This window comes from Neolamprologus brichardi, chromosome 18, assembly GCF_056152115.1.
Source record: "Neolamprologus brichardi isolate AB-2024 chromosome 18, ASM5615211v1, whole genome shotgun sequence".
Classification (NCBI taxonomy): Eukaryota; Metazoa; Chordata; class Actinopteri; order Cichliformes; family Cichlidae; genus Neolamprologus; species Neolamprologus brichardi.
The window spans coordinates 11,386,194-11,400,521 of NC_142121.1; the positions used below are offsets into that span (position 1 = coordinate 11,386,194).

Sequence of the window (14,328 nt, forward strand, 5' to 3'; positions counted from 1 at the left end):
CTATATGTCAGGCTGATTATGTTTCCATTTGCAAACAAGCTTACAAAAAAACCCCACAAAGCAAAAAGCAAGCATCAGATTTAATCACAAGGTTGCTTCACCATATCAACTTCCATCTTGCATCCCCTCTCTCTGTTGTTATGTCATGTCTGATGTGAAATCACTAGTTCCTACAAAAAACTAAAAATGGACTCTGAATATAGAACAACTGCTGCTGAGTTTTGACTCCCCTCATGATGCACACAGCAACTGAACTACAGTAAGAACAACAATCGGGTGTGTCATGAATATTTATAAAAGCTTGATTAACTCCATTTATAACTAAAAGTGCACACTTGGAGTAAAAGTCTATTATTAGTGTTTATTTTCATAATAACCTGGATACTGGGGGAGGTTTGTCTAATAACAGCTGCTTATATGCTGTCTAATCATCCTCTTCAAGCGTTCAAAATGCTGTTAGAAAACTCTTTTTGTTGCTTTGCGTCCTCATAATCCCCACTGCATTTTCCCCCTCTAATTGTACATTAAAGCTGGAACCAGCCATGCATATAATCTGTCATTTGCTCATGGGTGAGTAAGATAATTGTTAGATTGCATGGATTTATACTCATAGATTGCAATTCTTCTTACCACTCAAAGAACACGTGATGTTTTTAATAATAATGGCTCATAACTCAATAGTTTATGATTGGCTGATCTCAGGAGATATTGTGGTCTGCAGCCCTGTGGGCTTTCTGGCATTGTAAAAATGTTTCCTGGTCTCACAGCGCCACCTGGTGATACGTCTTCATTTAGATTTAGGATATCAAAACAAAACAGAAAAAACTCCCTCATTTTGAGTATTTTACGCTGTTTTGAATCGGTACCAAAAACTATTACACTACTTTTTTTGTTTTACATACATTATACATTAAAACATCTCTTTGCAGATAGCTCGATTCAAAAGTTACAGGATGTCTTCCACTACCACTTTTAGGTTAGACGACAGTGAAGTTTAAAGCATCCACACTTGTATAAGTGGCTTACTTATTATCCCAGTTACATGTGATTGATTACAGAGATATGTGAATAAATTCTGAATGTCCCGAGTCTTCTTTACTCCAAGATTATTCGTATGCTCAGCATTTTACTGTCTATCAAGTCGTTAGACACCTGTAATCTGTAGAGTCTGTAATGAGTTGATTGAGTTCTTGCAGCTGAACTATAACCTCTGATGTGGATTGATAACATGCGTGTAAAAGAAGATTTAAGTAGCTGCTGATTTTCAATTATGCGGATTATGTAAAAAAGAAAAAAAAGTCCTCTTGCATACATAAAGTAATGGAGTGTCATTTTTGGACTTTTCCCACTCATATCATTCCTCAAAATATATCAGGCATGATTTTGTGCTTCTACTATACAGTATTACAATATGGATGCAGCTTCCAGGTCAGAAAAGTTAAGCCTTGAACCTGCATCCTATCTGAAGGCCAGCAGATGGCGATAGATGTGGCTGCAAAAAACATTTCAGTTCAATCTAAGTCTATGGGAAAAGGGCTTTCTTGTCTTATCTTAATGCTTCAGCAGACTTTTCTGCTGAGCTTATGTGTTCAGCCCCTCATTTTGATTCATATTCTACAAAAAAAAAATCTTGATTTGTAAAGTCTACAGACATTAAAATGAGTTTGACATCCTTGGTGTAAGGGCTCCACATTAGTTTGAATAACACTGATATACTGAAATATTAAATTCTCACCTTTTAATGTACAGTAGCTGCTTGATAAACACACGACTTATTCATATAAATATTTGCACTTTGAAACCTTCTGAGGAAAAGACCTTACAGAAAATTTCCATCAGATGACTAACAAAACAATCCAGTCAGTTTGAATTGCTGTCTTACATTTTATTGTGATGGGGAGTCATAGAAATGGAGCAAACCTAAAATAAAAACAATACAAAAAGACAGTGGATTTACAAAGGGTGCGGAGAGGACAAACAATATGCAGCCTTCAACAGTACAATGGAACAAGTTGGCACAGAACGGAAAACAGGGTGACGGGACGTTGGAAGTTTGGCTTCAAAATAAAAAAAAAATTTAAAAAGGGGAGGAGTAACGTCTTCATAACAAGATCCTTCATTTAAACGGCGACGACTCATGCTTTTTAGAAGTTTTAGAATTCAGTAGCTTTATAACGACGCAAAGAGCGGATGCACATGTAACAGTTTCTATTTGTCACTTCATTCCTGTTTTTTTTTTCTTTTTCTTTTTAGCTTAAAACAGAAGTCAAGTTTACAGAATACATGTTTTATATTTTTAGGGTTTTTTTCCTTTAATGTCTTTCTTTTTTTCATTTTTTGTTAAAACAAACTTCATTTCCCAGAACCACATTTTGGGATTTTTTTTTTTGTTTGTCTCGAGATTATTTTTCATACTAAAATATATTATTGTATCAATTCAAACTACAGTAATGTACACTACAATGTGTAATAAATAACCATAAAAGAAAATATAAAAATAAGACACATAAATATAAAAAAGTCTTCTAAAAACTAAACAGGTATATTTTTTTTAATCTGTGAAAAGGGTTCTAATACTGCCATTGTTGACAAAAACATACAGAGGACATACTTTTAAAACAAAAAAAAAGTAAAACAGATTAATACTATAAACACTGTCTGGTAAAACCAAAGCAAAACTCTTCAACAGAGACCACATTCACTAACGCTTGTTACCTCAAGTGCGGGACAGCTTGCCACAATGAATTTGTTTCTTTTAATCATCATCTGAAAATAATAAGTGCACAAGTGAGACTAACTTACTGAGTCTCTCTATCATTGTTTTATACTTTAAACTTTTGTGGGTTTGGTCGGGTTTATCTCTTCCTGAGCCGACCTGGTGAGGCACATTACTGAGTTTGAGTGTTGAGGGGTTCTTAGAAATTTGGATTTATGCAGTTCGAAAGTTGGAAACTGATTATCTTACATTAGAAGGCATTTTAAAAACACTGCTCTAAACCTCAGACTTTGGACCTACAAGCTGCAGCCATTGGATCCTGATGAGTTAGTAATTCATAACAAAAAAGTTTTAGTCAAGAGCAAATATGCAATTTTAAGTACCAGGAACAAAAGCAGAACTTTTAGACATGCGTGTAGATTTAATTTACTGATAGAAAAGTGCTAAACATTCTCTGGCTTTAACTTGTCTTTTTGAAAAACAATCGTTGTAAACTAAATAATTCTAGCTTTTAGTTTGGCAGATAAAATAAAACAAGACGTGACCCCCAAGTGGGCTATTTGGACAAGGGGTCTGTCTTTTTACAGACAAAACAGCCCAAATACTGTTTCTCAAGTGTCCTTCTTTGTTGCTGTGACAAATCTGCTGTTCTGTGCAAGTCAACAAACATTAGTCAACATGGCTCCTGTGTAAGTAACAGAGGGACATAATACTGGCTACATGTGTGAGGAAAAAAAATAATAACACTGTTCAATGGCACTTTTAACAGCACACAGGTCTTGCATAAGGCTGGAGGCATTGGGGTGGAGCAGGAAAAAAAGCCCCGATCCTTCACGTACAGTTTGACTTCATATATAAGCCGATAATACTGAAACACTCGCTGAGAACTAAAGTCAACCAAAAAAAGGAGAAGCTTGGTAAGAACAGGCGCGTCTGTTTTGGATCCACAGCCGAGCCACGAGGTCGGAGTCTGCTTTTATGTCTTCACCTGGAGACTCCACCCGTTCGGGCAGTGCTGAGCAGCAAAACAAAGGCGCGCCATGCTGGCTTTGAGGTTGTGACTCTGCCTTCCCTGATAGGACAAATTTGGTTATGGCGTACAGAAGCCGCATTCTCATCCCGGACTCCCCGTCCCACCCCCCAACCCCCCCCAAGAATACTTTGTTTTCCTTAAGGCTAACAGTCAAACTGAAATCAACAGTAATGCTAGCTAGCAAAGAGTAACACTAACACAAACAACATTTCGCTAGCTAGTGTACATATATAACACTGAAGGGCATACAATGCATGAGGCATGTATCCATAGGTAAACCAGGAATACTGTAGTGCAGAGGTTTTTGTTCGTAGAACTCAATAAAATACTGATTTTAGGAAACTTCATTGGCAATAAAAAGGTATAGAAATCTTTCTCATCTTTAAAGGTTAAAAGGTTTTCAAACAAGAACACGATTAGTTAACACTGATTGAATGAAAAGAAACAAAACAAAGCAACCTGGGATGTCTCAGTAACAAGTCTAATGAGTTGATGGGTGAGTTCTACTTTAAAATCTGTACTTCTATAAACAATTTTAAACACTGATATTTCATTTTCACAAAGAAAAAGTCACGTTTTTTCTTTTTTTCGATTTCTTTTTTTTCTTTTTTCAAGTTCAGGCACACCTGGGTTTTTGTACACAGTAGTGGACCGTTAAGATCAGGCAACTGCCGTGACTTTCTTCTGATGGCAAGATGTGGTTTTTGTCTAAGATTACCCGACTTCAATGACCGACACACTCAAACTGTCCCGAAGAATTTTCTTCCTTCATTTGGTGTCTGTCACCGCTTCCTCTGTTGTTTCGGTGTTTCCTGTCCCATCCCTGATGCTGCTGTCTGTATTGACTTCACAGTCTGCCGCTTTCTCTGCATCCACACTTGCTGATTCCTCCTTTTCTTCGGTTCTTTCCTCCATCTCGGCGTCCTCCATGTGGTCATCTCCCAGCTCCACTTCTACTACGTCACAGGCAAACTCCTCCTGCTCCTTCTCTTTTTCAGTCTCTTCTTCTTCTGCTGTCGCCTCTTCCTCTGCTAATTCCTCTCCCTCTTCCTCCTCATCATCGTCGTCAAAGTTACCCTCGTAGATCTCGCACTCGCCGTCGTCCACCTGCACCACCCGTATGTCGTCCATGCAGATGGCCTCGTCTTCCTCTTCCTCGCTCTCCCTCTCGTCTGAGTCCATTTGGGAGGGCGGGGTCGTGGTCCGGCTGTCTGACTGCAGCCTGGCGCTTGGGCTGCCGAGCTCTGACTGATCCCTGGGCGGCCCCGAGCCGGAGCCCGAATTTGGCCCGTCCTTCTTGCAATAGGAGTAGCGGTGATTCATGTGCTGGGAGTACGAGCCTGAGTGAGAGAAACGCTTCCCGCACTTGTCGCACTGGTAAGGTTTCTCACCGGAGTGCAGCCTCGAGTGTTCGATCAGGTGGTGTTTGTGTTTGAAAGCCTTCTTGCAGATGTTGCACTCGTGGGGTCGTTTTCCTGCAGATGAAACCAGAGCGCGTTAGAGAGGAACTGTGCTTCTTTGTCTACATAAGTGTAACAGAGTATAGAAAAAAATATTCAAAGCAAGTGTTCCTTATTTTGGTTTGATTTGTTTTATTATTATTTATTATTTTGTTGTTTCACTGCCTGTGGCACGCTTTTATACTTGTAATGAAATGCACTATATAAATAAACTTGCCTTTGCCATTATGATCTTCTTGAAGGCAATGACAGCAAACATGCCCTGCCATCAATCAAGCTTGCGTGTTCATTCAAATAAACATAAGCAGGTTTGAACAATTCAAATCTGAGGTTTACACTGGACAGGTAAATAAGACTGCAGCCAAATCACAGGTCACTTTAACACAAACCCAGATGCATTAAAGGTACTCTGCAGTGAGGGAAGCAGACAGCTGCTGGCAGCGGCTGTCACTGCCATCAATCTCCAGATGCACTACAGATAAAGATTAACACGCATGACTAAATCTAGTTAATTTACATGATGAACCTAAGGGCTCATGTTAATTATATGCATTGCACCTTTAAATTAAAAACAGACAGAAACTGCTGCTTTATTTCCCAAACAACTGAATGTTTAACTTTAAGATTTACTAGCGCCAGTTCCAAAAATGTGAATATTTCTAGCATTTCTTCATTGGGAGCCATATTATACTAAATATCAGTTGGAGTTTGTTCTAGCAAAAACATTTTGGAAATACAACAAAACGCCTAAAGGCAAAACAATTAACTATGAAAAAATAACCTGATACTTTACAATCCATTGGGAGAATTACACAAATATATATATATGTATGTATATTTAATTTGCTCAAATCAGGGAATCAGAAGTTTAAATTGTTAACAAGCAAAAAAAGCTTGGGAGCCAATGTTTGTTTTAAGTATTCAGAACTCTCAGCACCTGGAAAAGTAATTGCTGACATACCCATACTCATTAAAACTTACACAAAATGATCAAAGCCACACATTATGAAACAGACTTTAAAGTGTCTTTAGAGTATAGCATTTAAAAGTTTTTAACATCCCCTGCCAAAAGAAAATCTCACTAACAAAGCTCATATGTTATAAGAGTACGGCCAATTTGTAAGTATAAGGATGTTTTCTTTCTTTTTTTTAAAGTGGATGATGTCAAGGCTGAACCAAAACACAGTAGTGCAGTGTAAAGATAACCGCTAACAGATTTGAATAAAACCACATGCCAATATGATGCTACCTGGAGCTACTAGGAAAATATCCTTTTTAATTCACCGCACGAGTTACGTGTCTATAAGCACTGATGACAACTGAGACATTTACAGGCCAGGTGTCCCATAAAAGTCTCAGAGTGCAGCGTAGTTAACGAGGGATGATGTCACACGTAAAAACACAGCCTTCAAAAGTAGAACTCTTTTGAGAAGTAACAGAAATCCTGCTTAATAGACTAAAGCTGAAAAATTCACTTAAACAAGACGTACCTGTGTGTTCATATTTGTGCCTGAGCAGGGAGCTGCCCTTCTGGAAGACCTTGGAACAAAGATCACAGGGGTAGACGCCATTTTCTAGCCGCCGCTTCTTCATCGCCACGGCTGAATCGGAGTCGTTCTGCTCCTCCACTGTGGAAACACCCTCGGAGCTGCTCTCCAAACGCTTCTCCTGTTGTAAACAGAATTAAAGTATGTTGGAGTCACATTATTTACTCTCCCATCCTACCCTTCAGGAAAGCTATTTCACCATAAATATTGTGCGACAGGTATGTGAAGAGCTCATTCTTTGACTGAGTTGTTCTTGAAAATGTTTTCCTGAGAGTCTGCAGTGAAGCTCTTCACTTTAGAGGTAGATAATTCTCCTAGTGTGAATACTCTAACTTACTGAGAATTAAGCAGCAACAATCATGGGTGGAAATTAGAGGTGGGAATCACCATACATCCCACGATACGATATTATCACAATACTTAACGCACGATACGATATTATTGCAATTTTTTTTTAATATTTTGCGATATTCAGATTCTGTACATAAACTTTATCAATATTCATTTTATCTAATAACAAAGTCTCACACTCAGTCTTTCTCTCATTTCAGTTTTATTGTTGACAAACTGAACGGTTTGTATTACAGTCTAGTCCAACTTAACTGAACGCAACCATCTGGTACAATTATAGCTATTCTGAACTATGCAATTTATGAAAACTATGCAGCCCCTTCAGCAACTGAAGAATTTGAAAGTAAATTAAAACAAAATATAATTTTACATTAAATAAAAAAGTTTTAAACTTAATTAAAATAAAACATGTCTTACATTAAAATAAGTAAACTGTCATGTTTATTGCTGCCAAAAAAAAGTTAAACACATTTGGACAGTGAAGGAATGTCAGGATTCTTGCTCAGAAAAAGGATCAACATGCTCTGAAGTCAGAGCACAAAAATCTTTTTGTAACAAAATATCGATTTCTGCTGTCCCTGTATCGATACATTATTAGCAAACAAATATCACGATACTACACAGTATCGATTTTTCCCCCCACCCCTAGTGGAAATGTGAAGCTAAGACCCGAGTGCAAACATAAAAAATCCTCTAGGTGACACTATAGGCTGGCTACAAAAGCAAGTCGATACCTTAAGACTCACATTTAAAATGCATGTTTACAGCCTTGCACATATAACAGCCTCGTATTTGAGCTCTTTGGATAGTTTTTCCCTTCATAAGAACTCGTCCCCCCTAACTCAATCATCTGGATAATCATTAAGGTTTAAAGATATGGATGTGCTGGATTAACTGAGCTGCTAAGTCTCCCCTTTGCTAATTTAAGTCAATGGCTGCTTGGCCCTGAACGTGGTTCTGTTGGAGATTTTTCCTCTTAAAAGGAAATTTATCCTCTCCACTGTTGCCATGTGATCACTCACAGGGGGTCGTTTGATTTTGGACATTTTCTCTCTATTATATTAGCGTCTTTACCTTACAAAATAAAGTGCCTTGAAGCAACTGCTGTTGTGATTTTTTTGCTATATAAATAAAACTGAATTGAACTGAACTGGATAGTTCGACCCACATCTACTGATGAAATTCATGCTGCGGTGCACTGTCCAGATGGTCTCTATCAGCAGCTCCACAGACACGAGGTTTCATGTTTAAGTAAATTTGGTTTGAGGATATCGTATTACTCAAAGGCAGTTTGGGTGTTCTACAAAGTCATCACATGTAATGAGGACAGGATGTTATTGAAATGTTTAATGAGTTCACGGGGCTACTGCCATCGATTGAAACTGAGCTAATGGTATTGGTGAAGTAGATAGGAACAGTTCAAGTTAATGGAATCAGAGAATTACCTAAAACGAATGAGTCATTACTGGTAAAATAATGACTCCAGGTCATCGTAAGTGGCAACCGCAATGCTAACGATGTCTGGTACATTCTGACTCTGACCGGCTCCAGCTCAAGTAACTAATGTTTGTTGCTGTTTCTTATATAGCATATAATGTCTTCTTGCAGACTTTTATGACTGCTTTGTGGCTTGACTACCGATTCTCAGTTTGACTGCTGAACTCAGCATGTCTCAGGCTTTTGGAATTTTCTATTTCTCTTGACGCACATTTCTTCAGTTTTTTTGTGTTGAAGGACTGACACTAACAGGATGCTTTTTAATTTGGGTTAACTCTGGTACTTTCCACAGCAAAAGGCACCTAAAGATAGCATGTTGGTCTTTCCAGTAATCTATAGATGCTTAGTTTGTAAGTAGTTTGTTTCAGTGTAAAAGGAAACAACCCTTACTCCCTGCAAAGAAACTTGATTTAAAAAAGAAATAATCAATTCTGGACTGGTGAAAAGTGAGAATTTTCTCCTTTTTTAAAATTTCCAGTTAAAGGGGAAAATTTTAGTTACATAAAACAAATAGTGCAGTGTCAAGTTAGACTCTGGGAAAGTCGTATAGAAATTTGAAGAACTAACTAACCAATAAAAACTGCAAGCTGCAACAACAAGGTTTTTATACCTCTTCCACTTCAGTGTTTTTGGGGTTTTTTGTAATTAAGACTTATGTATAGTCGACTCTCCAGGTACTGGATTTGTCTCAGTACAAATAGACACATACTCTTTGCTTCAGTACTTCAAAGTAGGCGTGCATGACAACCATTCACTTTAGGGAATCAAACAGAGCTCTAATTAGAAACTTCTTGCTAACTTTTTTTTACATATAACATGGTTATCACTCGCTGCAATGATCAGCTTCCCATTTATTCTGATGTTGGATGACAGACTACACAAGCAGCATGTCTCGCTCTCAAAGTACTTTCATAATGTGACTTGAATGGCGAGTACTTGAAAAGTTTCAGTTCTTTCTCAGTTATTCAGCACAAGCAAATTAATTCAAATCCATTCATTTGAGTTGCTAATTCCTGGTGACTGGTGATCACACAGTGATCAAATAAAAGATATAAAACCTTTATAATAAGAAAAAATAATCACATTGTATAAATAAAAAAGATATAAGAAGTAACTGTTTTGCATTACTAACCTTATGACCATTGAGAACAACAGTCTTTGCTCCAGTGGCGTTGCCAGCTGTAGTGGCGTAGGTATACGTGAGCTGGGGGATGAGGATGGTGCGCTTTGTGGTGGCGTTGAGGCAGCCCTGACCAGCGATGGCAACTAAGGTAGGAAGCTGTGCGGCAGTGACGATGTTAACAGGTCTTCCGGTCTGAGGTGTGGTCACGTAGATGGTTCGACCCTCGAGCTCCTCCTTCCTTAAGCAGGTCAGGTTCAGAGGCTGTTCTTGCTGCTTGGCGGGAGGTGTAGTCATTTTATTTTCCGATTCTGTTGCGATCTGTTTAGGAAGAGAGAGGTCCAGAGGTTCCGCCTGGGAGTCAGAAGCTTCCGGGTCTTCTGGCTCACTTTTAACGATGACAAGGTCCTCGTTGTTGAGTGATTCAGAGTCTGATGGGGAGGCGCTGCGAGAGTCTGACGAGGCTTTGTTGGATACCTCCTTGATTGTATTGTCTTCTTCCTTTTCGTTCTGATTCACAGTGACCTCTGAGCTGGAATTTGTGGCTTCAGTGTCTTTAGAAACTGCGGTTGCATCATTGTGGCGCTTGCTCACACTTTTCCCCGAGTTCATCTTGATAAACCACTTTCTAACCACATCCACTGGGATACTGACAGACTCTGAGATCTTTGTCAGCTCCTCATCACTGGGATTGGCGTTGGAGGCAAAGTAGGTCTTAAGAAGTGAGAGGAGATCGACGACAGGCGGCTCCTCCAGGGTCACCCCTGCCTCGTTTAGCAAGGCGGCGAAAGACGGGTCCAAAGCAGCAGAGTCGACGGCCTCTCCGTTGGCTGCTTTGCGATGCTGGAGGAGATGCAGCGCCTCCAGATTGTCAGGACAGTCATCGCAAAGTAAACATGTACTGGTGCTGTTGGGCTTTGGCTTCTGAGCTGCTTCTGAAGTTTTATCGGTTGCCTTTTCTGTCTGCGTGGATGCCTCCTTCTCCACATCTGCGATGGGGACTGTTTCCGGTTCTTTCTTGATAATCGTAAGGTCGGCCGCCTCTTGGGTTTGGGGTTTAGTTGTTGTGGTTGGAGTGGGAGCTGCAGCGGCCACAGTCGTGATAGTAGGAGGCAGAGTAGGGTTATTTTTGACAACAAGCGGTGTAGGCTGGGCGGTGGCAGTTGTGGCAGCAGCAGGGCTAATGCTGTAGTTGATGATGATCTTCGTGGTACCGTCGTGATCCACGAAGGCGGGAAGGCTGATGATCTGTTGCTGCGGCTGGTGGACCACAATTCCCTGCTTCCCCTGCGTCACCACCCCATTGGCTGAACCCAGCACCTGCCTGAGCACATTTCCATCCATCGCCACCTTGAGCACATTCTGCAAGTCATTAAGATTGATACTGATGGGCGACATCAGACCTACTGTTGGCACAACCATAGCCACACCCTGAGGCAGGGTTGCAGCTGGGACCACAGTCGGCTGCGCTGTTCCTCCGTTCACCACGCCGTTACTGCCGGCTGAAGTCGCCGGTGCCGCCGTTACAGGCTTGCACTCAATTTCCACAGGTTCTGATTTGATCTGGGTGACAGGCAGCTGCTCCTGGAGGGGTTTGCTTTCAGTCTTGTCTTTAAGAACCACACGAGCTGGAGCGATCACAACAGGTCTCGTCTGTGCAGGGGCCGGGGGGGACTTAATCGATGTTCGAGCAACACCGTTGGGGGGCGTAGCACCCACACACTTTTTGCTACTGATGTGGGAGCTGTAGGAGCCTGAGTGGGAGAACCGCTTCTTGCAGTTTGAGCATTCGTATGGTTTCTCACCTAAAAGTATCAGAGGGCGAGAGAGAAATGACAAAACTTTCAAAGAGAAGATTCGAAACATAAAAAACCAAAAACAATTCAAATTTTTTAGTAACTTCTTTTGAAATGTGTTGGGGTTTGATACTGAGCCCAACTTACAGAATTGACAAATTGATTCATTACAGCAGAAAAACACTCCGGCCATAAAACCATTTAAAAATACTTGTTATATGTAAAGGGTATTAACTTCCTTCTTTAAGGAAAGCAGGGCATTTAAACTTCCTTTGGTATGGCAACTGGAGCGGATATCCATTACCAATCTGTAGCAAAATGATGCAGTAGGTTAGTGCAACCTTCACTTAACTAGATCAATTCATCAAAACACATTCCTATGTTCCCTTTTGAAGAAACAGGGATGGGGTAAAAAAAAAAAATTTAAACAGCAGCACAGATCCAAAAAAACTTTAAAGCCCCCGACTGATAAAACAAGCACTTTTATGAGACTTTATTAAAAAAAATATACTGACCAATTTTGCACTAGAGGCCTCATGATGTCATATTTGGACAAACTGCATTAGTGTGTCTACAGCAGGGATGCCAAACTCATCGAGGCCCACACACAGCCCACTCTAATCTTAAGTGGGCCGCACGAGTGAAACGTCACTTTCTGTCGATGTAAAGACGTTTAACTACACATGTAACCCCTGAGATATCTTAATATAAGATAAAGAAGTGCAATTTTAACACCACTTCTCCGTTTTTCTACACAATGAAGTTCACTGCCCAGACTGTCCTGTATTTATAAAACATAAAGATTTGGTTGATTGATGAAAATGGTCTTTTTTTAACTAAACTTTTCTGTAATTTAACTGTTTAACTCTTACTTAAATATTTTCTTTGTAGTATATATGGTTGTGGGGGAACTTTACCAGCAGGGAAAGCTGTAAAACTTGTTTGTCCTCCTACATATTTTCCAAAGCCGTCCAGCAGCCCATTCTGAGCCAATTCTGGCATCCAGGCCTTATGTTATTGACATAGCTTACCAAGTGCACTAAGGAAATGCTCTATATTAACCAGCTTTAATGGAACACCTGAAATCTGGTGTCCATTAACATACACAGTGCCAATTAAATACACGAACGAAAAAAACAACCTAAAATTTTCAGTCGGTTAATGTGTACATTTAATGAAAATTATTAGTCAGTTGTAAATGCGGTAATTGCAGACAAATGTTCGATGATTAGAGAGGCCTGCAGTTTGGAACGGCTACACAGGTTGTAGCAGACTGTGCATGTGTGCAGCAGCTCACCGCTGTGAATGCGCAGGTGCTCCTTCAGGTGGTGTTTGTATTTGAAGGCCTTGGAACACTCGGTGCACTTGAACTTGCGAGTTCCACCTGTTCCTACCGATCCTCCTGTTGACTGCGAAACGTGACGCTGAGTCAGAAAAGAAGAATGTCTCCATTATTGTTCTGTGTCGTTCAGTTCTTTTAATATCAGATGAATATTTCATAGGAATTCTGTGTGAAAGCTTTAACATTTTCGAAAACTGTAGCTCGAAGGTTTGAAAGGAGCACTGGGGACGTGTTTTTGCTTACGTAACAGACCGAATCTCATGCATAATAAATCAAAGCGCACAAAATTTTAAAACCGAAAAAGAAATATCAGTGAATTAAAGTTGAACAACGTGACAAAATGTTCATCCTAGTGATCCTGAGGCAGAGATTTGAGTCTGGGTAACAGTTTCACGTATCAGACCTGATTTCAATCTTAGTTTGGCGCATTGCGTCTTCGGTTCTCATGCTAAGAGGTGTTACCTGCTCTCTGGAGCCCCTGTGGTGGCTCATGTGCCTCTCCAGCTGCGAGCGATAGGTAAAGGTGTAGCTGCAGTGCGAGCAGCTGTAGTTATCCTCACTGGTCTCGTGGCGATACTTGATGTGTTCCTTCAGTGAGGCGTTGCGTTTGTAGCCCCGGGAGCAGTAGGGGCAAGTGTGCAACTGGGAAAAAGAATCAGGTGTTCCTGCGGTGGAAGCAAAAGGGAAACGTGGATGATAGCTGATGATTTTTTTTTCTTACACTTCATATGAAGAGCATGTCGGACAGTCAAACAGCTCCTCCTCCTCCTACACCTTTCTGATGTTGGTTAGCTCATTTCCTTAACTTTGCTCTCCAGCATCCACAACTCTCCATACAGTAACTAGCCAGCTGGATGGAGGGAAAAAGTGACATTACAGTGCATCTACCTCTGGTTTTCCCAAACATTTTTTGTGTTAAGTCCAACACATAAACGAAATATTTTGGATATAAGCAAAATAGTTTCCCCACTCTCTGTATGAAGGCCTGAGAATAACCTGCCCTTCATAAAACCTCTCGACTGTATAAGTTTTACTATTGTCTTTGCCCTTAAATCTCCCTTAAAGCTATAACAAGCCAGCTACTGTTATTATTTCAGCATTTATGCCTTTCTCATGCTCCAGAACATTCAGAGCTTCCTCCAAGTAAGTAATGTTCTTTGACCTGTGCTATCTCAACTTTATCCTCAACTTCACCAGCTGCTAGTGGAGCACTCAACACTTGAGTTTAGTGGTTATACTTTGGAGTTTGAACCTTAGTGTCTCTACTGTAAATGGCAGATTTGTGTGACAATATCTCACTTTTCTGATTTTATCTTTTATTATAACCTCAGAGGTCCATTATCAAGAAAATGTGTTCTGAGATTTTCAGTGTGTGAAATAAAAGCTCTGAAAATACAGCCGTTTGTTATCCACCCCAACAACTAGTTTACCTGTCAGCTTTTCAAACAATTCACAATCCCACTTAT

General features: G+C 40.1%; 1 protein-coding gene across 2 annotated transcripts in view; it reads right to left on the minus strand.

The window, feature by feature from the left end:
* Window positions 1–2,226: 2,226 nt before the first annotated feature.
* The window catches only part of LOC102798007 (zinc finger E-box-binding homeobox 1-like), a 75,387-nt gene continuing 63,285 nt past the window's right edge, over window positions 2,227–14,328 (minus strand). For both annotated transcript variants that reach the window (XM_006807766.2, XM_006807767.3), the window contains exons 4-8: window positions 13,325–13,527; window positions 12,818–12,944; window positions 9,737–11,529; window positions 6,700–6,877; window positions 2,227–5,224 (exon numbers count right to left, since the gene is read on the minus strand). In XM_006807766.2, the coding sequence (XP_006807829.2) occupies window positions 4,518–5,224; window positions 6,700–6,877; window positions 9,737–11,529; window positions 12,818–12,944; window positions 13,325–13,527 (3,008 nt within the window). In that variant the 3' untranslated portion in view covers window positions 2,227–4,517. The remainder of the gene's footprint in view (window positions 5,225–6,699; window positions 6,878–9,736; window positions 11,530–12,817; window positions 12,945–13,324; window positions 13,528–14,328) is intronic.